This window comes from Heliangelus exortis, chromosome 11, assembly GCF_036169615.1.
Source record: "Heliangelus exortis chromosome 11, bHelExo1.hap1, whole genome shotgun sequence".
NCBI classification, from domain to species: domain Eukaryota; kingdom Metazoa; phylum Chordata; class Aves; order Apodiformes; family Trochilidae; genus Heliangelus; species Heliangelus exortis.
Window position 1 is genome coordinate 20,432,298 of NC_092432.1, and position 25,361 is coordinate 20,457,658.

At 46.4% G+C, this 25,361-nt stretch overlaps 1 protein-coding gene across 2 annotated transcripts in view; it reads left to right on the forward strand.

The window, feature by feature from the left end:
- GNB5 (G protein subunit beta 5) overlaps positions 1-23,571 on the forward strand; it is a 30,383-nt gene extending 6,812 nt beyond the window's left edge. Inside the window, exons 1-12 of one of the 2 annotated variants that reach the window (XM_071755171.1) lie at positions 612-630; positions 1,071-1,182; positions 5,318-5,454; positions 7,123-7,164; positions 7,896-7,972; positions 9,482-9,614; positions 13,126-13,269; positions 16,362-16,453; positions 16,575-16,623; positions 19,162-19,258; positions 20,444-20,610; positions 21,052-23,571. In XM_071755171.1, the coding sequence (XP_071611272.1) occupies positions 1,071-1,182; positions 5,318-5,454; positions 7,123-7,164; positions 7,896-7,972; positions 9,482-9,614; positions 13,126-13,269; positions 16,362-16,453; positions 16,575-16,623; positions 19,162-19,258; positions 20,444-20,610; positions 21,052-21,063 (1,062 nt within the window). In that variant the 5' untranslated portion in view covers positions 612-630 and the 3' untranslated portion in view covers positions 21,064-23,571. Of the gene's footprint in view, positions 1-611; positions 631-1,070; positions 1,183-5,317; positions 5,455-7,122; positions 7,165-7,895; positions 7,973-9,481; positions 9,615-13,125; positions 13,270-16,361; positions 16,454-16,574; positions 16,624-19,161; positions 19,259-20,443; positions 20,611-21,051 lie in introns of those variants that run through there. The other variant, XM_071755170.1, reaches the window with a different exon arrangement.
- The last annotated feature ends 1,790 nt before the right edge of the window (positions 23,572-25,361 follow it).

Consider the following 25,361-nt stretch of genomic DNA (forward strand, 5'->3'; position numbering starts at 1 on the left):
TCTCCCTTTCCAGTCTTGGCACTTCTCCAGGTTGAACAATAGCCCTGGGGTTGTCTGTTTTCTAGCCAAAGGGGACAATGAGAGTCAATATGAGCAAAGTTACTCCTGTAGATCAAGGACAATTACTGTAATAAGAAGAGGACGTTTTCAAGGAACTCCCCTTTCAGGGAACAAAAAGCCACAAGGCCATGTGTGCCACAGCTTTCTCTGGAAACTCCAGCTGCTCCCTGTGCCCAGCCAACCTTTCTCTCTGCACCCAAGCAGGGCTTGCAGGGCTGTGGAGCTGTGCCCAAGGCTCACACCAGCACCACACTGGGGGGGTTCTTTGTTCCCTCTGGGGTTTTGGAAACCAGACCCTTTCAAGGGCTGGAAAAGGCAGAGACCCTAATGTGCTTATCTGTGTTCACCCCACTGCACCTGCCTGCTGGCACAGGAGCTGGGACAGAGACCTTCTGAGTGTCCCAGTCTCCTAATCACCCCACCCCATGGGGTTCTAAGGGAATGATGGAGCTGAGCTGGGATTTGCTGGACCTGGTCAGGATCTGTCTTCCTAGTCTGGCATTTTAAAACACGGTTGGTGGTGGTCCATGACTTTTTTCTCTCCTTCCTCCACAGAGTGCACAACTTCAGGTACAAACAAGTTTGGGTAAAAAGCAGAAACACTCTTTTGTGTGTACTTTTTGGGGAAGTGAAACCTTGGGGCCTGTGAAAACAGCTTGGGATGCACAGCAAGCGTCTGCTGGTGGAGCCCCGGGGATAGGAGGAGAGCAGGAGGTGATGGTGGTGGCAGCTGCCTGCCTGAAGGCCACCGGGGATGCTGAGCCTGCCGTGGGATGCTGAGCCTGCCGTGGGCTCCTGGCTCCCGCGGGTGTTTTTGCCGGCTCAGGTGCTGGCTGCGGGCAGGGCTGGCAGAGCATCCACCCCGCACGGCGAAGGGGAGGGAGCCTGGGCCAGCTCCGGCGCCGTTGCTGAGGCAGCAGGAGCCTCGGCAGCATCCCTGAGAGCCGGGCAGGCAAACTCCTCCTCCCTCCCGCTCTCATCTCGCCTCTCTCCCCGCTTCCTTTGCAAAGATGGCAACCGAGGGGCTGCGGGAAAACGAGACCTTGGCATCGCTGAAGAACGAGGCTGAGACCCTGAAGGCCAAGCTGGAGGAGGAGCGGGCCAAGCTGCACGACGTGGAGCGTGAGCGGGGCCGGGAGCTGGGGCGGGCGGGGAGCGGAGAGCGGGTCCGGCCTGCTCGGTGACCGGGAGAAGGTGCCGCCGGCCCGGGGGGAGAGCGGAGCCGAGTCCAGGGCTCGGAGAGCCGCCCCTGGAGCAGGGCCGGGCCCCGGCGGTGGGCTCGGAGCTGAGCGGGGCCCCGGCCACAACGCGCAGGCAACGCGCGGCTCCGCGCCGCCGGGAGGGGGGAGCGTGGGGAGCGTGGGCCGCGCAGCCTCTGCGGGAGCGCAGGGACCGCATCGCCCCCGGCATCTCTGTCCCGGGGCTGCGCTTCCTGCGCTGCCTTTGGTCTGCGTGGCGGGGGTGGGAAGAGTCCGTGGAATATCCCCCTCCGTGGTTCCGAGCTTTATTTACGGCCGTCAAATGCCCATCTGAGCGGCAGAAAGAACGCTCAAACCCAGCCCCGTGGGAGTTGATGGCGATTTGCTTTAACCAGGCCAGGATTTCACGCAAGGTGAAAGGGCTTGAAAAGGAGAATTGTTCCCCAGAACAGGTCCTTTTTCCCCCTTTCCCCGAGGGAAGAGCTTGCGGGGATCCAGTGCTGATTCAGAGTGCGGGGTGAGTCAGTGCTGTCAATGCTCTGCTAGCTCTGCGCTGCCAGGATCCATGGTTAAACGTCACAGAAATGACAGAGACAGATTTCAGCCCTGCCCTCCTTTCCCCCACGCCACCCCTGTTCAAGAAAATACAGCCTAACCTTATTTTTTGGAAGCTTCTCAAATAGGTATCAATTCCTCTGCCCTGAGGTATTAAAATAATTTTATGTTGATTATTTAATTTTTCTAGTTACAATGATATCTTGCAGTTCGTTTTTTTTTTTTCCTAGTAAAATATGTTAATTGCTGTATTCAACTGAAATAATAGAGCTCACTTCATTAAACGTATTAGTGAGTTGTTACAACTTTTTGTTATCTGTTTTGATGCCTTTAAATATTGAAAAGGAATCTGAGCATGTAGCTAGTCCTTGAGCTCTTAGTATGTTATAAGACTGAGGGGCCAGCAAACAAATCTTAAGTAGAGGAGGGTTAAAAGATTTTTTTTCTGGAGTAAATAGGGCATTTTCTTGTCTAAATTAGACAATCATCTATGGGTGTCCTATTAATAGGAATCATTAACTAAATGGACATGGCCTTGTTACAGAAACATTGACATAAATAATGTCATTCCTGCAATATATTTTCTGTACCAGAAGTAGTGGGGCCTCTGTTTAACAGATTCCTTAAGGATATCGTTAGATCCATTTTTGCCCACAAAGAGTTTTACCTATGATTGCAGTGATACCTTAACTGTGCATGGCATTGACAGAACATTTATATTTCTTTAAAAATCTGTAAACTTAAGTTGGAAGGCTGTGTTCGAGTAGCCATGACATGATTTCTAAGACAGAAGTTTTATGCTGCTGTAGATCAATGCTCCCTCATGATATTTTCTATTACTGATTCTGTATCAGAGCTTTTTTGCACATAAATTAGCCCCCAGAAAAAAAACAATTATGCCGGGATTGTAAGTTTCAGAATAAAGCTTCTCTTCCAGTTTGTGGTTTTATTTCCTAATCTAAAATTATATTGTCTGCATTTTTTTTGCTCTGATCATGTCCTTTCCTCTATTGTTCCCAAAACAAACATCTGGCTGAACTAGGATTGCCCTTATTTGTTCAACTGGTTTGAAACAGCAGCTCTCAGAAATGTGGGTAGAAAAAGGAAATACCAAACGTGCATTTGATTTGCAGTCTCACAATTTTAAGGACTCAATTCTGTTGCTTAAAATTTTAGATGTTGATAAAACAGTTTATTCTGTTCATGCAATCCATGAATTTTTGAGGCCAGAAGAGACCATTAGGACCAACTGACTTCCAGCACAGACAAAGGTCAAATGCTGCCTGCATCAAGTTCATATCCTGTTCAGGCCAAACTCTATGTTTTAGAGAAATAGCCTTCTGGCTTTGTAAAACCACTCAAGCTACTGTTTTGCTTTGGCTGATCTCCTTGCCTGAATGCATAATTTTCATCTTGAAACAATATTTGGAGAATGCTTCAAAATAATTATCTGACTCTAAAACCTGTGCTAGGCTGGAGCAGGATTATTATGGCTGTGGTTGGAGATAAGTGTCCTCAGAGAATCACTCAGGCTGAACCAGACAATGCCTCACAGTCTGGGCTGCGTGGACATAATGGAAACACTTTGCCCATTGTCTATGAAACCCTTGTTTTTTCAGATATATTCTGAGCACAAAGCATCTTTCCAGCTGCCACGATAACCTCCTATTACGTGTGTTCATGTCTTTTGATTGCATCATTTGGCAGGTTTCCATGGGCAGAAGAAGGAGGAGAGGTGTCTTTTCCTCAGTGGGCTTACATGGTACTTTCTGAGAAACTTGCATCTGCCTTCCTGTTACAAATTGTATGGACAGATAGTCAGGAATGGTCAGCACTTGTCCCCTGGCTGGGTGAGACTGGTCAAGCAGAGCTATCAGGTGAGAACATCACTCTGGCACAGCTTGCAGGGCTGGTGGTTTTGAAAGGCAATTCTTCAAAAGCTAAGCCACCAGAAATCAGTTCCTGCCTTAGGCAGAAATCGCTCCCCTGACCCTGTGCCAGGGGATGAGCTCAAAGCTAAGGGTGCCTGTTCCCTCTCTGTGACAGCCCAGGAGCTCTAAACAAAGTGATGAAGGGTGAAGCAGCAATGCAGCACCAGAGCAGTCACCCACCAGGTGGGATGTGGAGCTCAGCCTCCAGCATGGTGTTGAAAAGCTTCAGATTCCCTCCACCAGCTCATGAAGGCATCTGGATTTATTTCAGAAGGATTGAGCCAGACATTGCCCCCTTAGCAATGATGATCTAGCAGCTGGGTCATCTTAGGTTTCTTTGCAGGCAACCACAGCACAGTGAAGCACCAGATCCTTTTAGCTCTTCTCTAGACAGAGTAATTTTTAATTCTAGTGCCAGGTCTCCTGCCCCAGGACCTCTACTCTGCTTTGAGACTTGAAGCAACTCCCACTCTCCCTGATGCTCTGTGTGAAATGTGTCAGAGCTGCCATGGGCTGCCAAGATACATCCTGGTCCCACTCAGCTCCTCGCTGGATGACAAATGCTGCAGCACAGCAAATAGATAATATTTCAGATAATATTTTCTCCCAGACATATGCAGGTGACTCCAGCAAGAGGCACCAGGATTACGTGAGAAAAAATTTTAGTTGTGTCAGCTGCACTGGAATGAATTTGATGTCAAAATAAGTTTGCACAATTGGAAATGTAAATTTGTGGACTTTTTAAGAACATCAGCTGAAACTACAGCTGTTACATGAGGTACAAAAGAGCTAGCTGACTTCTCCAGGGGGAAATGCTACTCATGAGAGTTTCTGTCCTGTCTTCTCTGTTTCTTTTTCCCATAAAAGAAAAGCTGACCCACCCATCAAGTTCTTGATGTCCCTAGACACTGCTGAGAAGCTGGGCAGCACACTCTTGCAGCAAGTGCCAGGTTTCTCTGCTCACTGAGAGCTGTGTCCTGGCTCTCAGTGTTCCCTGGGCCACCAGAAGAGATGGCACAGCAGGGAAGTCCCCAGCTTCCCTGGCCAGTACCTGTGTCACACTCACTGTGGTGCTGAGAGCTGCCTGTGGCTGAGTCTCACATGCACAACAAGAGTTTTATCACTGAGACTTTGCAGATTTGACTCTTACCCCTTCTTTTGTACGATTTTTTCATCCAAGTCCTAGTAGTCATCTTCACTTCTGCTGAGTACCTTGAGGCATGTGTTAGGCTGCAGGATCTCTGTGCACTTCCAAGCCTCAGCCTGATGACTTCCCAGGGAGAGGGGGCAAGAGGTTCTGTTCTGCAGTTAAACATGGGTGTGATGGTCTGCTAGAGCTTCAGCTGCTACAGCCCTGGAATTCAAGCCCTAAATGAATTAATCTGTATCTTTATCTGATGAATATGTCCATTCACCACCCACCTTGGTTTTACCACCTGCCAGCACCGAAGCAGAGTTTGTTGCCTTGCATCCATCATGGGTTAATTCCTCCAGGTGATGTTACTCACCAACACTGAGGTTTGCCAGGGCAGAACTTTGATGCAGGGCTCTCTAACCATCTCCTGTTCACAGTTCATCAGGTGGCAGAGCGTGTGGAGGCACTGGGCCAGTTTGTGATGAAGACCAGGAGAACCCTGAAGGGCCATGGAAATAAAGTTCTCTGTATGGACTGGTGCAAAGACAAGAGAAGAGTTGTGAGCTCTTCCCAGGTAGGCTGTGGAGCAGACAGTTCTTAAAGCTACTGTTGGGTACTTTACAAATTTTTTGGCTGTGCTATGTATCACTTTTTGCAGATGAGACCTGTGTGTATTCTCAAGATGTCCTTAAGGCAGTTTGTTGACAATGTATTTGTTTAGAGAGCACAAACTCAAACTTCTGACCATTGCTCTACCTGTTGTAGCTAATAACCTAAATATTTCTTGTCCAATCATATGCAGATTTTCCCCATTTTCCCCACAGAAGTAAAAGAAAGAGAAAACTCAGATGAGGCTACTTTTATTGCCTAGTTCTTTACAGATAAAATATTCAGTAAAGATTTCAGCTTATATGTTCAGAAAAAAATACTCAAGAAGAGGGAAAAAAATTTGATTCTTCTAGGGATTTCTGTGTGCAAAAATTTCTTCTGCAGTCTTTGTGATTGGTGGAACTTGGAAGTCTCAAACATCCTGCCAAAATTATTGCATTTACTTGGGCATTTTTAGAACCAGTCCTAACACCTGCTCCAGACCAGCCTTATGAGCAGGAAGAGCTAATGAGATAATTACTTTCTAGATCCCCTGGTTTGTCCTGAGCCCAGTATGGCAGTGAGCAAGTTTGCAGCATCTCACAGCTGTTCACTGACCTATATGAAATCTGTCAGAGATCTCACTTGAGGGATAAAAATAGGCAAGCTGCATTGAGAGCCACCTCCAGTAACTGTGAGTTTTTACCATTCATGGTGATCTCAGCAAAGAGAATAATTTTAAATAATTAATGTCACATTTTAAAAAGTGGTTCAGCTGCCAGTGTGTAGATAGGAAAGCTGAACAGGCAAGTTGTAGTGCATTTTTTGATTTTTTTTTTTTTTTTTTTTTTTTTACTCTATTCTAAGAGTGAATTCAGGTACTGCAGTGGTTGGTGCTCAGCAGTGAACTCTTATGGTAGAAGGAGGATAACAGTATTAGGAGCATAAAGTAAAGTGGCTGACATGAGTGTAGCTGGCATACACAGAGAGAATGTGTTGCTCTCTGTGGGGTGTTCTTTCCATGGCTATTTAAATCAATGGATAATTTAAGGTTAAGTAAGTGTAGTGAGAAGTAAAGGGAAAACCAGGAAAAGGAAGATGAATAAACAGTGCAATGCCCATAAATAGCCCCTGTGAGTGCTGCCAGCTCAGTAAGTGATTTGTAAGCCAGGTCACCTCTTGTATTTGTGAGGCCCTCTTCTGAGCCACTGACAGACAGCACAGCTCTGCAGGTGGTGATTGCAGGCTGGGAGAAACACGTTGTGGCTGGAAGGAGGCAAGCAAGGGCTCATCAGAGGCATTGTCCTGAGGAGATGGTCCTGTCCATGGCCTGTGCTGTGAGGGCAAGGAGTTCTCTTATGAGAGAACCTGCTAAAAGGGAAGGGGAAAAAAATAAATCGGTCTTTTTAAGCCAACATCTGTTACCTCAGTGAGGAGGAGATATGCTTTTCATCTGGTCAAAGACAACATGCTACTGATGAGTGTCTCCTTAGTGCCTTGCTGTGACCACTGTGCTGCTGTTAAAATGGAGACAAAAACTTTAGGACATAAAAACTCAGGGTTGGAAATGAGTTTTCCCCAAGTCTGGGAAGTAAGCTGAAAGCTGTGTTTTTGGATGGCCTCAATTTCTCTCTTTGTTCATGTTTTCATTTAGGATGGGAAGGTGATCGTGTGGGATTCCTTCACTACCAACAAGGTAAGTAACACTTCAGCAAAAGTCAGATTTCTGCATACAGGGCAGACAAGGATGGGATAAGATGGAGGGCTGAAGGGCTCACGGGTGTCACAGGATGATGAGATAACATGCAGACTTCCACCAGCAGCTCAAACTGAGGCACCCAAGGCAAACCACCTCCCTTGACCTGTGTCTGAGCAAAGTCCCTGTCAGAGAACTGGGGTTTGTTGTGCTCTCCAGCAGGAGGCTCTGGTCCAGCTTCTGCTCACAGGGTGGCTCCCAGCAGCAGGCAAAGCCCAGCCAGCAAAACAGTCCCTGTGGGTAACCACAGTACCAGCAGCCACGTGCAGTCACCCAGGATCCTTCAGCCACGGTGTGCACTGTGACACGATGCCAGGGCTGCCTGGCAGCACCCTGCTCTACACAGCTGGGAAAAAACCAGCTTGGCTGAAACTCACTTTTACACATGCAACAGTGGAGAAGTCAATCACCCAAATAAAACATGCTCTGTGATCAGTTTGGGGCTCACGAATAAGGTGCAAAGCGTCAGGGAGGGACCAACCATCCTCCTGCCGCGCTGCTGGCTCCTGCAGCAAGAGTTGTCCCAGCCTCATGGCCGAGTTATGGCTGGTAGAAGCATTTGTACCTTTCACTCACCCTGAGGGTGTGCTGAACTTACCACTCTACACTGTTTTCCTTGCACTGATCAGAGAAGCAGTGACTCCCTGGTTTAAAGAGCTGCTGTGTTTCAGGAACATGCAGTGACGATGCCCTGTACCTGGGTGATGGCGTGTGCCTATGCTCCCTCTGGATGTGCCATTGCTTGTGGGTAAGTTCCCAGTTCCCACAGCTGCTTACACAGAGGAGCTTGATTTGTGGTGGTGTCCAGTGCCTTAGCTAGCAGTTTGTGTGCCTTGGTTGTGGGTGGAAGGACTACATTCAGTGCCTCTGATTCTGTTCCCATAATGGCTCATACACATTATCTCCACTGACTTCAGTGCAATAACATCTGTTGGGTAAGCATGGAAAATAATCCTTTTTCAGCATTTAAATCATGGGTTAGGAATTCTGCATGCATGCAGCCTCCCTTTGGTTGTGTGTGTTCCAGTTTGGTTGTGTGTGTTGGATATATCTTCTAAAGGAGAGTGGTTTTAACCCTGTTCTTACTTTGTGCTCTTTCTTCTACAACATAGAGAAGGCTTGTTATTAATGATTACCAACACATGAATAGATCTTGCCAAGATGGAGTGGGCAGAAGTAATCTCATCGTTGATAATCTTCTAGTTTTCTGAGCTTTGAAAAAATTGAGTTTATGCAGGGGAGAAACAAAGAGATGAGATGTTGGCAAAACATCTTTTAAAAAGGGACTGGGTGGATCAGACAGACAAATCAAGCTTGGGGCGAGAGAAAGGAACAAAGGGAGACTTTATTGTGCAGCTTGCAAATCTAGAAAGCAGCAGACTGAGACAAACAGGCAGACTCCATAAATGTGTGTGGAGAGAGGAGTAGGAAAACAGTATGTCTCTGAGACTCAAAGAATGGTGAGAAAACTGTCCTCACACTTGTAAGAGAGACGGGGAGGGCATATATGAGTTGCACTACCTAATTCTGTATTTCTGCTATGCTATCAGTTAAGTACTAGGCACATGATGTAAGGCACAGAACCAGCACCTGATGTTGTGCTGGGGTCTCAGGGACCAGGGCAGGGCTGATCTACCCTGGCTTTAGAAAAAGGTCAGACACAAGTCAGACCCTTAAGAAAAGAACCCCAAATCTGGCTGGGGAAACACAGCTTAACTGGTGCAACTGTCCAGGAGGGACACACCAGCTACACAAGTCAGTGCTTCTGTTGCTTTTTTTTCCAAACTCTTTGAAAAGCCCTGTCTTCACCCCCACAACCTCTTCCATAGGAGTTAGGTCGAATTTCTAAAGGTAGATAAATAATGATGCTTAAATACTGATCCTTGCCATGATGGATGTCAACAGACAAGCAGCAGTTAGGCTGGGATGTGAAACATTAACCCTGAGGTGGCTGCTGTGTCACCTCCCCGTTTATACTTTTGTGAGATTTGATTCAGTGCCATTTATAAACTTGATGAGGGTGAAAAAATACTGAGGTGCAGCTGTTGGGGTTGTGTAAAGCAGGCAGGCTGGGGAGGCAGCTGGGGCTTCCCTGCACAGGGAGATCCCGGGCAGCACAATACCGGGAAGTCGGCACTTGTGAGGTTTGGCAGCCGAGCACTGACAGGTGGTTTCCTTCTTATCAGCCCTCGCCTTTTGTTGCTGCAGTTTTAACCGGTTCTCCTCTCTCTGTTATTGCTATAATTACTCTCTTTAGAGGCCTGGACAACAAGTGCTCTGTGTACCCTCTGACATTTGACAAAAATGAAAATATGGCTGCAAAGAAGAAATCGGTTGCAATGCACACAAACTACCTGTCTGCCTGCAGCTTCACTAACTCAGACATGCAGGTAAATGCATTCCTTACCTGCTGCTCATCCATCCTGCCTTCCCTGCACCTGGGGCTCCCAGGGCCATGTCCTGCCCCATCTAGAGGCTGCTGGAAATCCCCTGCTTAGGGTAAGGAAGGTGCTGCAAAAGCTGCTGTAAGGAAACAGCTCCATGGCCAGGCTGCCATGTGCCCTGCCAAGTCCTGTCCCTGCTGCAGAGGAGCTCACTGTGTCCTGTGTGTGCTCAGCACACTGGCTCAGTGCTGGTTTGTGCTTTTCTGATAAGAGCTCAAAATAATAATTAAAAACCCAGCTAGGACAGAACCAGGTTGAGTATGTGCTGTGCCAGCCATTGGAGGCTGCATCGTTTTCCTGCTTTGTCCTGGACATCCAGCCAACTTTGCTTTTGCTTTCATTCTGGGTATTTTTTTGTTTGTACTAAATGAGATACTTGAGCTTGGGGGTGGCCCCCCAGGGCCAGGCATGTTGTCTGCACATGCAGTGCTGTGTTCCCTCCAGGGAAAGGAGTGATGCTCTCCCCATCTTGCAGCTGGGGGCTGGAGCACAGAGGGCTGCACTGGGAGACAATGGCAAAACCAGGAACTAAATGCAGACCTTCTGAAAACAGGCCAGCCTTCCTCTGTAGTGAATATCTCAAAGATCTCTTTCTCCAGGAACACAAAAGATGATGAAAGGAGCCAGGATAATCCTTTTGTCCTCTCTGGTTTTTTAATTTAATGGAAGCTCTGCTCAGTGCAGCTCTGCAGCAGAATAAGCAGCAGAAGGGAGTTATTCTCATTGCTCTCTGTGTCAGCAGAGCTGCTGGAAAGGGAATATCTTGTCCCCTTCTTCCAGAGATTTGGAGCTCTTCTGAGGGAAACACCAGTTCTTATTGCTTCTATTTCAGGACATGAGATGCCTAAGAGTATGCTGTTGTTTGTCATTCTGTGGTTCCTAGGTGCTAATTTAAGCCCATTGCCATGGAAACAAGTGGTGGAGGTACCTGGTGCTCAGGCTTGCTTAGCCCTAACCTTACTGTGCAGGAGCTCTGTGTAATTGGAGCAGTCTAAATTAAGTGGAATGTTTCTGATGAGACAGAAAATGAGTATTCTCCTTCCCACTCCATACCTGTATGCATCATGATTAAATCCCATGAAAAGACAAATAGTTACTTGTTTTTCATAATAAAAGAGGGAAGAAAAGTTGGGTCTTTTACCCCTATATTAAATACAGCAAGCTGCACTGGCATTGAAGGTAATGTATTACTTCTGTTAAATAATTCCACAGCGGAGTTAGTGCCTTTCATTCAGTGAGTCAGAGATTTTTGTGAAGGCTTTAAAAAGAAATTTTCTTCTTATTGGTAGGCTTTCTAGCACTGCATGTTAATATTGAAACAAATGGAAGCAAGTGGGTTGGCCAGGCTTCTGTTAGGACACTGTTGTGTAGGGGCTTCTAGATTCCAGAATTCTTATCTTTTTCTTTTTACATAACTGCCGCAGAATTAAAATTACTCAGTAACTCCGAGGCTGCAGAGTAAAACAGGGACACTCTGCAGGAGCTTTCTCAGCAGAGACAAAATGTATAGAGTTAAACCAGAGGTCTTAGAGACAGGGCAGGAGTTTAGGAGTTGGTGTGACTATGGTCATCTGGCAGTGCACTGGAAAGAGAGGAGATTAGAGAGTGGTTCTTCACTGAGTAAAGCTACTCTCAGGCTCTGTGGGTGCTGAAAGCAGGGGTCCTGTGAAAAGACAAAATGGGCTGTGTGACCCACAGACCTCATTTTCAGTGCCCCAAGTCAGTCTTTCCAGAGAGAACCTGGGCAGAGAGCTGGGGAGCCTCGCTTCCTAAATTCAGTATCTGCATCCCTGTGGTGTGATAACGCTCCCCATGTGGCAGTGCTCCCTGGGTATTCATAGCAGCTCTTAACTGGGATCTCAAGTGTTTTGCACAGGGCAGGCAAGGCAGGGCTGAGGAGCAGGATGAGCCCCATGGTGATGGCAGAGGTGAGGGTGGCCCCTCTGCCCTTGCCACCTGTGTCCCTGCTGTCCCCTGCCCTGCACAAGTGCTGCCAGGCGAGTATCCCCATCCAGCACTGCTGGAGGCTCTTGTGCCACAAGCCAGAAGGTTGCCCCACCTTCTTGTGGATTTTTGGAGTTTGTTTGGCTTGCTTTAGTCTTCAGTAGAAGTACCTGGAAGTTGAACCCATAACATTTGTCTTTCAGCATTAGCTGGAGCTCTGAGTTGCCAGCAGACCCCTTCCACCTTTAGCTACTCTGAGTCCCCTCAAATCTTTCCTGTGTGCTTTTACAAGAGCAAATCCTCAGAGCTGAAAGTCTTCATTCCTCAGCCAAGTACAAATATTCCTCAGAACAGAGAAGTTCATTGATCTAGACTCAAAAGCTGGCCAGAATGACAAGTCAAGACTTCTGTCTGCTATTATCATCTCAGAGTATTAGTGCCTCTCCACTGCAGGGTTCAGAACAGTCTGTTCCACAGCTTTGCAGACCTCTGTTTATGGGAGGAGTTTTTGGAGCATCTGTCAAACATGTTTAGTGTTTAACCTTTTGCAACTCTCTGAATGGTTTCATGATTCTGTGATCATTTTCTTCTTGAAGAGTCTTTTCTTTTTAACTTCTAACTACCCACTGGCATCTCTTGAGTCTCCTGGCTGACCATGATTAAAATCTGCCCACAAGGCCCAGAGCCCTTCTAAGGTCACCCTTGCCTCCTTCCACTCTGGTGCACAGGGACCCTTTCAACCTACAGAATTTGTGATTGCATAACAGCCTCGGGTGCCAAGGGGAAGTTTTGAACAATTGAGCATCATCAGGATCTGGCCACAATAACAGGGGCTGATCACATGTGCTCTCTAAAAGCACTGTAGCAGATGAGGGGAGCTGTGAGCTACGCTCAGTCAGTGTGTGTTCAAGCTCTTTCACACACAAATGGTTTTGGACAAGTGGGAGGTGATGGACTTGTCAAACAACTGTCTAGACAGGCTTACTGCCCTTTCAGAAAATCCATGTCTTAAGCCCAATTAATTGGGTTTACCCTGGCTATTTCAAGCAGAAACAAAATTTATAGAGTTAAACAGGTATACTTAACACCAACCTTTCTTCTCTTGATCCGGGTTGAGTTCCAGCAGCCTAAATGTGGTCAGGATTAAATACAGGGACGAACAGGAATAGCAGTCTGGTTCTGCCTCCTTTTTGGAGAATATAGAAATGCCAGCAGGTCCTTACTCCCATCTGTTCTCCAAACCCCACTGCACAAAACTGACTGTTATTGAAACACTGTGTAGGTATGGCTGTGTCAAAACAGCTCTCCTTTCTACTCTAATCCCTTTCCTTAAAAATAAAAACCATGAACTGTGCTTAGAGTCACATTGTTTTTATGGCTTTGATTTACTGCATTGCATTTCATTAAATTAAATTTGTCCTTGGTGTATGTATAGGATGTCAGTTGTTTCTTTGTGAACTTGAATATCAGCTGCTGATTTTTGTATTGTGACTCTTCTTGCCACATCCTATAGATCCTGACAGCAAGTGGAGATGGAACGTGTGCCCTCTGGGATGTTGAGAGTGGGCAGCTTCTACAGAGTTTCCATGGTCATGGAGCTGATGTCCTCTGCCTGGATCTGGCTCCTTCTGAAACGGGAAATACATTTGTCTCTGGGGTAAGCAGGAGCTTTCTATCATAACATGAAATGAAGGAATGTGAATGGGAAAAGGCAGCGAAGCAGGAGACCTGTGATCTTACTGAGAGAGTGCTGGAGTATGTGTTGGAAGCCCCAGTGCAGTCCACTCATTACAAACACATTTTCCAAGCTGGAGCAAATTAAACCTCTGACTGGGGTCAAACCCACCCAGCCAGTCTGACTGCAGTTCTGCTTACTGAGCAAATTCCACCCCACACCAAAAGCAATCTGGCCTGAGTTCATAACAACCCCTCTCCCGGGAAGAGAAAGGCTCACAGAGCACCAAGCTTGTACTGCAGCAGAGGTGAGAGCCCCTGTGGACAGGAGCCCAGCACAGCAGACAAGTTCACACATTTGGCTCCTTGTGCCTGGCTCTCTGGAGCCACATGGGGTGTGCCAGGTGGCTGCTTGGGGCATCGAAGCAGGGCTGCAAATAACCTGCCTGCCACCATGTCCTTCAGCCACTCCCCTAAAGCCAAGGGGTGGCTTGAACATTGGCTAAACCCTTGTACAAGTTGAAGCAGGGAGATGAGGTGTGGCCACATCTTCAGCTGTTGCTGAATCCTCTGTGCCTTCCAGTGGTGCCAGAGGCATTCAAAGACCCCCTTCGTCAGTCAAACATTGCCCACTCCCTGTCCCTGGCCCAGAGGGATGCACAAACCTTGCTGGGGTGCAGGACTGGAGTGGGAAAGTACCCAGGACATCTTCCAAATCTTGTCCTGCTGCTGCGGGGTGATTGTTCCCAGGCAGCTGAGCCATTGGCATGCAGCCTGGCAGTGAGGTAGGAAAGGCATAAAGGTGAGTGGGATGGAGCTCAGCTGCTTTTAGAGGTGGTCCTGTTCTTCCCCACATCCAAAACTGAGTGTGCAGGGGCGAGCTGGCAGGAGCAGAGAGATGACCTCTCTTACTGGAGGTTGCTGCCAGTAACTTTGTTGAAGGTACCTGATTCCTGAGCCCCGCTAGAGCTGGCCTGGGGCTGGCCCTGTGCTTGCTGATGGGAATGACCCTTGTGCCAGAAGGTGACAACCAGTCATGGTCCCATCCCTACTTGTGGATAAAACTGTACCTCTTCTGTTATGGCTCTTTAATCACGTTTGGATGGCCCATCAGGAGCAGAGCCCAGCACACTGCCCCAGTCTGCTTGGTGCTAGCACAGCTGCTCTGAAGCGTGACAGAAAGCTAATTCCATCTGAGTGCATTGCTCCTCCTGGGCTCTCCTGTCACTGAGCTTGCTTCCCAGAAAGGATAGATTCATTCTCTATGGGAACAGCTCAGCTTATTATAGGGCAAAGAATCGCAAGCAGCTATGGTACTGCTAAGAGAATATGTCATACTTGTGTTGATGGAGCAGCTTGGGCATGTCCGTGCTTACAGGGACTCTTAATTCATCACATGCAAAATACCACTTCAGAGATAATCTGTCTTACACTGTGTCAATGCAGTTATGGCCAAAATAGTGTAACCAGAAGGTATGGTAGCATAGAGAGAATCCCTGTATATTGTGCCTGTGTAGCCCTGAGCTGGAATAAGGGGTACATCAGTGTGTACCCTGTTATATTTAACTACTGATCTGGAAATCCCAGCCCTCCTGGCTCTGTCCTTGGCTGTTGTGCTCAGTGCCCTCTGAGTGCTGCCCCTCAGGGTGAGTTGGATAGCATTCAGGGGCCCCATCTTTCCACAGGTTGTTGCTGGTTCCTCCTTCAAAACCTTGGGAGGCAAAGTACCCTCTTGTCAGATTGGTTTTGCCCCCATACTCCCAGAGAGGTCAGTAAGAACAGTGCACATGGAAGTGATATGAAGGGCTGGGCTTGGGCTGCAGTGGGACTCAGAGGAAAAAATGCTGAGTCCAAAATGTTCTCTGTCCTGTTTGGTTTCCTCTGCACAGAAACCACAAGTTGGTACAAAGGAACATTGCATCTTTTAGATAATGACATCATTAGTAAAATAACTGTCATTTCATTTTAATGAGAGAATTAAAAAAAAAAAAAGAGAAATATGTGAACTGTGAATAGACTGTTTAATTTTATTAGCAATCCTATTAGCTTAAAAATGAATGCAGTGTGCTGGGCAGGATGTGCTAGCTGAGCAGAAGCAGCAGCCTCCTGGCCTGCCCTCTGCTTCCCACGCAGCCCCAGAGAGGCTGAGCTCCATGGAGCTGAGCCTACCTACTGCCTGCCTCTCAGCAGGGTCATAATTATTAAAATCTCGAGTCACTCTTCAAAGAAAAGCCTGTGTTCTCATTCCTGTCACCTGGATTGTGATAGCAGTGAGACATCACAGCTGAGAGCGTGGCCCTGTGGTGGTTCTTGCCTCAAGGACATTGAAGACTCCATGGGTCGAGTGCAGGCTCCATGGGCCAAGCCCCTTTGCCCAGACCATCCAGGTACTGAGCATCTCACAGCAAGCACTGAATGCTGAACCATCTTTTCCAAGCACAGCTTGAAAGGGCAGGTTAAAGCTCTGCAAGGAGCTGAAATGCTGTTGTGGTTCTTTCCTCCCCTCAAGGGCACCATTGAGCCGGTGGGTGCAGGGGTTAATGCTGGCAGGAGGCCGGGCAACAGCTCCTCCAGATGCCATTATTTCATTTTCTGCTGCAGCGTATGAAAATAATTAGATATCAAACTTTAAATGCTGGCTATTAATTTTTTATATTGGGCATGGTAAGTGGTGGGGGAGTGAGTCAGTTATGCGGTGCTGTGGCACGGCGGGACTGCGGGCGCAGGGAGGGCAGCAGCAAAGCAGAGTGGGAGGGGGGTGTCAGTGTGGGACTGCCCACACCAGCCCCCCCAGGTCTGCTGCACCCCCCTGAGCTGCACAGCAGCACTGTGCCCTGCTGCTTGGCTGCACCACGGGGGTCTGTCCTTCCTGGGGTGCTCTGCTCCTAACCACGGCCATGCCAGGCTCGGGGGCACCTGTAGAGCTGGTTCTGGGGCTGCTCCACTGGTTAAGTGCCCTGAGAGCTGTGGTGTTCAGAGGCTTTGAATGTAGCTGGGCTTCGTGGTGTGTGTCAGGCACGTGGGGGATGAATGTCACCGTTTGAGCAACTGTAGTGCATTTTTGTGTCTTATTAGGGATGTGACAAGAAAGCCATGATTTGGGACATGCGATCCGGTCAGTGCGTCCAGTCATTTGAAACCCACGATTCAGATATCAACAGTGTCAGGTCAGTGTATTTCTGGAAGGGGACACATTTGCAATGTTGAGCAACGTGCTGGGTCTATTTCTGAAGTCTGACCTCATCCAAGTAATGTAATGTGTTCTGGTCTTTTTTTACTCATGCACAGATATTACCCAAGTGGAGATGCTTTTGCCTCTGGTTCAGACGATGCCACGGTATGTTAATTCAGCAACCTAATTTAGGGAAGTTCCCTTACTTCCCAATTCAAGTCTTCATAAAAGACCATCCACAGAGGACTTTTAAGTAACTAAACTGGACCTCTGACTGGAATAACAATGCTATAGCATAATGTATATTAAATACTCTATATAAGGTGATAGGGAAAACCTAGTAACACTTTGTAGGTCATCTCTGCGAACGTTTCTACAAGAGGGTGCTGTCCAAGTATTCATTTCAGGTTTTCTATGTTTTGAAGTTTCATGATCTAAATTAGTTGTCTTGCTGAAAGAGATTAGGCCTCATATACTGGCTGGGAGGAACCAGATGAAATTCTGCAGCTTATGTCAGATGGAGCAGCACAGTACAAGAGCATGAAGGGAGACAACAGGAGTGTGCACATCCCAGCAAGCAGAGCAGGCTGAGCAGAGCAGGTCCACTGACCTCTGCAGTCACCTGGATCCTGAGGGTGCAGCCCCAGGGTGGCCTTGGGCATGTACATCTCCTCCCTGTCATCCTGACTCACTGCCAGCACTCTTCACTGCCATGAGTCACTGCATCCAGGTCATGCTGGATGATACAATAGCTCCCACTGGATCTTCCTTATCTATGAGCAAGATGCTAGGAGGGGCACGAGATGTACTGATTGGTGATCTTGGTGATGACACCGTGGCATTTACCTCCTGGTGCCTTCATGCCCCTAAGTGATGTGCATGGCTGGTGGCTCTCCCTGCAGCTGAGCCCCCATGGGGGACCAGGCTCTGCCTGTACCACAGCTCTGCAGGGACTGAGGTGCCAGTGAAGTGTAACTCCAGAGCAGACATTTAGGAGGCACCTGGCACCTCGTTTCTCCTGTTTCTTCAAACAACACACCAAGCTGCATGAGGGAGAAGACTGAGAAGTCTGCTCTCAGAGCACATTTTGAGTCTTGCTCCAGTACTAACAAACTCAATAGAAATGTTGTCTGTGTCTTCACTGGATGTGGAGCCCTTCCAGAGCTCTTCTGGAGACAGTGTGTGCTGCTTTTAGGTCTTAAAAGCTGTGATTATAAATTAATACCTCTAGCTCTGTGGTGAGCCCAGTGCCTCTCAGCACATTTGTATGCAGTACTTGAGATGCTGAGGGAGTGAGATGGGGAAATTGTCCATCATTAAATTCCAATGCAGAGCACTCTCTTTTTATGCCCAGTACCACAGGCTCTGAGACCCTGTGCTTATTAATTTATTTGATGGGGGTTTTATCTCTAAACTATTCCTGACACTTTCAGCTCAAGCAAGGGAATGGAAAATTCCATCTCTGTGCTTTTGACAGAGGTTTTGGCAGTTTCCATCTACTTAATTTGTTAAATGCAGAGCCTGGTGTTTTCAGCATTACAGACAGGTAATGCTGGCTGGTATCTTGACCTGATTTGTATACTTAGGGATTTCGAGGAACAGATAATCCTGACTATCTGGAGAGAAACCATAAAAGTCTGCTCACATGACAGTGCTGTCACCCCCGGTGACCCTGACTTTGTATAAGGACACTCTGATGGAATTATCCCTCAGTGTGGAGCAGGGAGATACCTGGACTACACATACCTGGCAGCTTCCCACTGCCCTGCAAATGAAGCAGCCCCCTCTTTATGTGCAGGCTTGGATACCAGCCATTTTTCATTAGTAAAGTCTTAATACTTAGCAAGCCCATCTGGCCAGTGTTTGCTTAAACTTAACTTACTGAGGAAGGTTTTCAGTTCAAATAGTTTCAAAAGTGTGTTTTGATTTCAGGGCTAACAGGCTGCCTTTCTGTCTGGCAATGAAATCTGGGCTGTCTTTACATTATTTCCATATTAAACAAGCCTGAGTATGCTGGCAAATGATAAAAACAGGAAGCTCAGGTTGTAGAGGTGATTGGGGATTTTCCATGAGGAATGACAACCAAAGATCTGTATAAAAATGTATTATTTCACATGGATTATTTTTCACACTGGTTTTCAGAGAGAGAGGGCTCACAGAAGGGCAGGGGCTGTTTGCTTACTCAGAGCAAGGACTTCCATATCAGCTTCCCTGGGCCATGCAGTCCATGTTCTCAAAGATTACTGGAGATTTAATCCCCTGTCTCCCAGGCTTCAGCTGTGGCTAAACTCTTGCCTTTAGAGACTGTCTCCCCATGCATCCCACAGCTCCAGGATGCCTTAATAGGTCAGAAACCACAGTGGGGAAGCAAGAGGGTTGGGGGACTTCCCGTGGGTAGCCATGCTCCAAAGCCCACCACTCATCTCTTCATAGCAGGACAGGCTTAGAGAAGTGGTTTGGAAAAGCAAGTTCTTCATTCAATTTATACAAAAAGCCTTGTGCAGCTGAAATCCCTGTTGGACTCCAGGGGAGTCCCAGTTACAGCAGGCAGAAATAGAAATAGAAGGAAAGAAGCCAAGCAGTCACTTCCCATGCTGCCTGTTAGGCTGCAGTCCTTCCCACTCCCATTTTATCAATTAAATGTAGTAGCCAATGACTCCAGCATTCCCTAAGGCATGTGTGTTGGTTTTGTTTTAATCCCAGTGTCGTTTATATGACCTTCGTGCAGACAGAGAAGTAGCAATTTATTCCAAAGAGAGCATCATTTTTGGAGCATCCAGCGTGGACTTCTCTCTCAGTGGTGAGACCTGAACTTCAGAGGTTTTCTTAGTGTTGGGGTCTGAGGGGAACTGTGTGATTTTGCCAGTTTAATTTTGTAGAGCATTTGTTGTTAAAAATTATGAAAAGCAATACTAAGTACCAAAAGAAACATGCATGGAAGCTTTTTTTTTGCCTCTGTGAAAATAATTACTCTTTAAATAACCTGGCTGGCTTTTGCTTTGTTGTAGCACTGAAAACTACTTTCCTGGCCTTACAGAAGGCAGGAAATATTTTGCCATTAACTACAGCTGGGCTAGAATTTCACAATAACGATTAAAAACATTTCAAAGGAAACATGAAATGTAACTAGTCTGTTAAGCACACTTACATAAATAGTTTATAAAGGGATAATAAATGATTTATCAGAGTGTGTTAGAGGAACATGAAGACAGAGATGTTGCCATTTTTCACCACACACCCAGAGATTGAAGTTCAAGTCTTCTTTCTCCTGTCCCACCACAAATGCAGAGCTCCTCCAGTCACCCTGCCTGGGGATGAGTGGTGAGCTCCCTGCTGCCTGGGACAGAGGCACAGCCCTCTCATGGTTTTAAGCACCACAGCTTGTCCTGTTGGGGACAATGAATCACTTACCAAATTGCCTACTAATCCTTCATAGAATCATAGAATGGGCTGGGTTGGAAGGGACCTCAGAGCTCATCAAGTCCAACCCTTGATCCACTCCCCCCGTGGTTCCCAGCCCATGGCACTGAGTGCCACATCCAGGCTCTTTTGAAATATCTCCAGGGATGGAGAATCCACCCCTTCCCTGGGCAGCCCATTCCAATGGCTGATCACCCTCTCCCTAAAGAAATTCTTTCTAGTGTTCAACTTGTATTCAACTTCTTATGCAAAGGCTGAGCAAAATACTATTGCCCTGCACGAGCTGCTGAAGCGCTCTTCAGTCTGTTGTGATTTGGAGTCATCCCCCATCTCTAATGACTGAACAGATTCTACGTAATTTAACTGAATATTGACTATATTCTAAACTAATAGATATTAATTGGTTCAGTGTTCAGTATGGGTAGCTCAGCAGTGGAGCCTGGGCTTGCTCCGTGCAGAGGGTTGTGGCTCAGTGGGTAGGGGGTGCCCTGCTGAAGACCCTCGCTGCAGCCGAGCTGTTACCTACTCAAGACCTCCCTTTTTAAAAACCTCATTCCCTCCGCAGGTCGCCTCCTGTTTGCAGGCTATAATGATTACACCATAAATGTCTGGGACGTGCTGAAAGGCTCCCGTGTATCCATTCTGTTTGGACATGAAAATCGTGTCAGCACCCTGAGGGTCTCTCCCGACGGGACAGCGTTCTGCTCGGGCTCCTGGGACCACACTCTCCGAGTGAGTGCTGGGAGCACCTACCCTGGGTGCCCCTTTCTTTCTTTGTTTTAAAAAAAAAAGAGGGTGAGGAGGAAGGGTTGTTACAGGAAAATGGTCTCTAAAGGATATAGAACCGCAGTGTAAAACACAAACAGGAAATTAAAATTTAAAATTCCCCACAAGGTGCTGGCCAAACTGTTAGAGTTAGTGAAATTTTAGATTTACAGGTTAAATCATCTCATTGCTGCTGTGACACTGGACCACTGATCTGACTGCCATCCCCCTGCATCAAACATTTAATTAAAATTTGGCAAGGCAGTCAGATCAGTGGTCCAGTGTCCAGTGTTTGGCCTTGTGGCAAATTTTAAATTTTAATTTCCTGTTTGTGTTTTACACTGCCTCTCGCATCAGTTTGATACAGTAGCCAAGGTCATAAATAATTGTTCAACTCTCTCTCTGCAGATTTGGGCTTAACCTGAGATCCTGTATGCAGACTCAAATGAAGATAGCCTGGACTACAAAAACTGCATTAAAAAGCTACCCCTTAAAGTAAAGTATTTTCTTCGGTACAAAACAATGACACTGAGCCCACCCAGATTAAGACAGCTAGGTAGAAAATGTAATCTGCTTGAACACATAGCAAACATCAACTTGTCTTAAAATGAAATTGTTTAAGTTATGTTTTGAAACTATCTTCTTTTACTAGGACTAGTTTAGATAATTATGAAAGGACTTTTCTCAGAAGTCACCTGCATCATAGAATTGAGTATTTCAGTGCACATTATGTATTTATTTGCATGAATTGTGTTTCTTTTTAAAGTAAAAAAGAAAAAAGGAGAAAAAATATTCCTGATTTTATCAGGATGTAGCATAAGACCTTGGAAACATTCCATAGTAGTGCATGGAATTTTGGTGTTGAAAAGCAGAAAGAAAACCAATTCTGATACTTTATGATGGCGTTATGGATGACTGAACCTTGGTAAGAAATAGAGGAGCAAAGGACCTACTGTGAAGGTACAGGCTGTTGTGATAAAAATGTATTTTTTGTACAAAAAAGGAATCCTTTCAATCCCTGTTTTTTTCCTACCGTCTTTTTAGATAGAAATAAGTATCTCTGTTACCTGAGTATGAAGAATCTAAATATATACAAAATTATAAACTGCAAAGATGAGGGATATAAACATGATTTACATAATCATGAGGTAATACTTAACCAGTAGTTTCTTAGAAATTTTTAATTGTATCACTTGGTGAGTGAATTTTCTTTTACTTAAAGGAATACTACATGCTAAGCACTAAGGGATACTCTAAGCACTAAGCACTGTTACACTGATGGTCAAGTCTTTTCCAAGTCACTCATAGTCACACTATGGTCATGATTCTTACTTGCATTTTGAGCAGTTCATGCCACTTGTGTCAGGGCAATGCAGTTTAAAGGTGTGTAAAGCAGTATGTGCCCATTTTCAGGTCCTCCTGCAGTGTCAGAGCAGTGTAGAATCATAGAATCATAAAATCATAGAATCCTAGGGGTTGGAAGGGACCTCGAAAGATCATCTAGTCCAACCCCCCCTGCCAGAGCAGGGCCCCCTAGAGTACATCCCCTAGGAACGTGTCCAGGTGGGTTTTGAATGTCTCCAGTGAAGGAGACTCCACAACCCCCCTGGGCAGCCTGTTCCAGGGCTCCGTCACCCTTACAGTAAAAAAATTTTTTCTGATATTCAACTTGAACCTCCTATGCTCCAATTTACACCCATTACCCCTTGTCCTATCACTGGTCACCACTGAGAAAAGCCTAACTCCATCTCCCTGACACTCACCCCTTACATATTTGAAAACATTGATGAGGTCACCTCTCAGTCTCCTTTTCTCCAAACTAAAGAGACCCAGCTCCCTCAGCCTTTCCTCATAAGGGAGATATTCCACCTTTCAAGCCAAATTATCCAGTCCTTACCCAGCCAGGGATCTGCCACTGGCATGGACACAGTTTTGTTGGAATTGCACTTCGAGAATGAACAGCAGTGAGATGTTGAAAACCTGCTGCAAACCCCAGTCCTGCCAGCATTTGTTTCTGTGCTCAGCAGAGCCCATCTGACCCAGCAGCTGCTGGGCTTCAGGGAAGCAGCACAGCCCCCCATGCAGCTGGCAGCCCCCAGCCCCCTCTGGGAGCCTCAGATTGTAATGCAAACTCCAGAGCTGATGCTGTAGAATTAAGATTTAATCAGATAAAGCTGAGAGATAGCTAATTATGGAACTATTGGGAAAATACATCTCTATTTATACATGGAAAGCAATGGAGACTAGAGAGTGTGACCTCTGCTCATGCTGCTGGGTAGTGAGTATAACCTGAGCAGAGGCACACAGGGAGCAAAGTGCTGGAGTAGTGCTGAGAGCTTGCACTTATCTGGCCTTTGAAATGCAAGTGGTGAAATACATCTCTGAAAAGATTAAATATATGATTTGTATTTCTGTCGAGGCAAGAGAAAACAAGGATCACAGGCTCGCTGATTGCTGGAGTTGACTATTCACCCAAGTTATATAGTTATATAGTTATAATAACCTCATTCTATTTGAAAGTGGGGGGTTTTTGCAGTTCTGTAAAAATTATATTAGAAACAGAGTCTCCTCATTCATGAAAACATTAGGTTCCATGAGTTCATAACCAGTTAACCTAGGACACTGACATTTGTGTCAGCCTCCAATTCCTAATGAAATCATTCAGCTGTTTTCACTTGGAAAAGTCAACTCTGATGCTTTGCAATATTTGTGGCAAACTGTCCCTGTAACGAACTGAATGCACAATGGAAATGTCATATAGAGCTCACTGTGCAATACTGTGTCAATACACTGTACACATTTGATCAAAAGATTAATATTAATGTTTAGATAGTATTTATTGGTAAGATGTTTGGTTCAAACATACTACATTGTGTTGATATTTATGAATGGCCTAAATACAATAAATTGTATTTTACATATTGAGAACATGTATGTAGTACTTTTTCCTGTTGGTTAGGTACTTGTAAGGGTAGCTGGTTTTTATAGGTCTTTATCATTTCTTTTTTGCACCATACAGTTTTTCAGATCTTTTGTCCTGAAAAAATCTGGGGCAAAGTGCAAATCTACCAGAAAATTGCTTCTGGAATATCTTCTACAGCTACCCAAGGTGAGCCAGAGCAACTGAGAATGAGCAGTCCTTGAAAGCACCTGAAACTCCTTCTGCATTCAGGAGGCCAGCATTCAGCTAACATGTGATGTTTTCTTTCCAGATTGCAATACCCAGGAATGTACTGGAAAATGCAGAGTATGTGTTTTGTGTGAGTGCAGGATTCTTCTCACAGTGCAGTGAGGCAGCAGTGAAAGCACTGAAACACTGCTAAGGGCTGGGACTGCCACTGTTGGGGTAAACCTTATCTGCAGATCACCTTGGGATGCAGCAGTTCAGCTTTCTGCCTTGTCAGTAGAGAACTGTGCTGGGGTCAGCTGTCCTCTCCACTTTAGTGAAGTTTTTGTGGTCAGTGAGAGGGTGATTGGTGGAAGTGCTGAAGTTCAGACACTGAGCTCCTTCATCTGGGCATGTTGTTTCATTTCCTTTCCTGAGCAGCTGGGGAGAGTGCTGAGCCAGCTTGTTCTGAGTGGCTTCAGGGTCCACATTGTCACCAGTTCCAGTGAGAACTGGGCTACGACTGTATCTTGCACTTCAGTTCTTCCAAGGAGAAATCCCACGATTCTTGCATTTCAGGGCCATGGCCTGTGGACTCCTAAGTTGGGCTGCGTGGACTCAGCACCTGTGAAAATCACCTGTTTGTCCCTGAGGTAATGGTGAAAACCAGGGATCAGGATGGGCTTCAGCTTCCCATCAGATAAAGGGAGACAGAGGAACAGGGCACTGAAGCATCCATTGGCTTTCTTGCTCACTCAGGTTCTACAGCAAGGCCTTGTCACATCAGAGCCCTGGCACTGGCTCTTCCTGACCTGCTCCTTGGGTCAAGCCAGGAGGGAAAAGCCATCCCAAAAGGCTGGGCAAGCAGTCTGTGACAAGGTTAAACAAGGGAGCAAAGTCACTGTCAGACGAGCCCATCCTGTGAAACAGAAATGCTATATAAACAGGAAGGGTGGAAAAGGATATTGTTAGAGAAAGAGCAGCCTCTCCCTCTTGCTCTCCTGCCGTGAGGAATGCAATAGGAAATTCCTGCTCCAGGATTAACAATCGTAAGGAAAGCTCTGGTTAAAAAAAGCACGTGTGTAAAGCACTGGTGAAAAGTAAAGACTGAATTCTAGCTACTGCTCTAGCACATAAACACAGACTAGATTTCCCCGCTTAAAAACAAAACAAGAGCCAAATATGGGCATATAAAAAGAACTTTGCTTTAGGAACAGCTCTAAGAGATGAGGCCAATTCTTGATAGTGATCTGAGAAATTGCAGTGGGATTGATTCCAACCGTCTATTTTTAGATTTTCCAATGGGAATGTAAAACAGAGACTGTGAGCTGTAACTCAAGATAGGTGGAGTGAAGCTGAGCAGTCCTGTGCTGTCACGTTGGGCACCTTGTTGTGTGACACGAGGCAAGAATGTGACCCAGTCCCTCTCCCAGTGCTGGTGTGGGGCTCTGCAGTGACAGCCCAGTCCCAGCCACACGTTGCCACCATCTCAGCCTCACCCGCAGAGGCACTGAGCAGGAAACACAAATTGGTTGAACTTGTACTGGGCCTGCCATAAATCTTGGGGTGGTTTTTATGGGAGTTTTGATGATCTGTTCAGCAGTTGATGGTA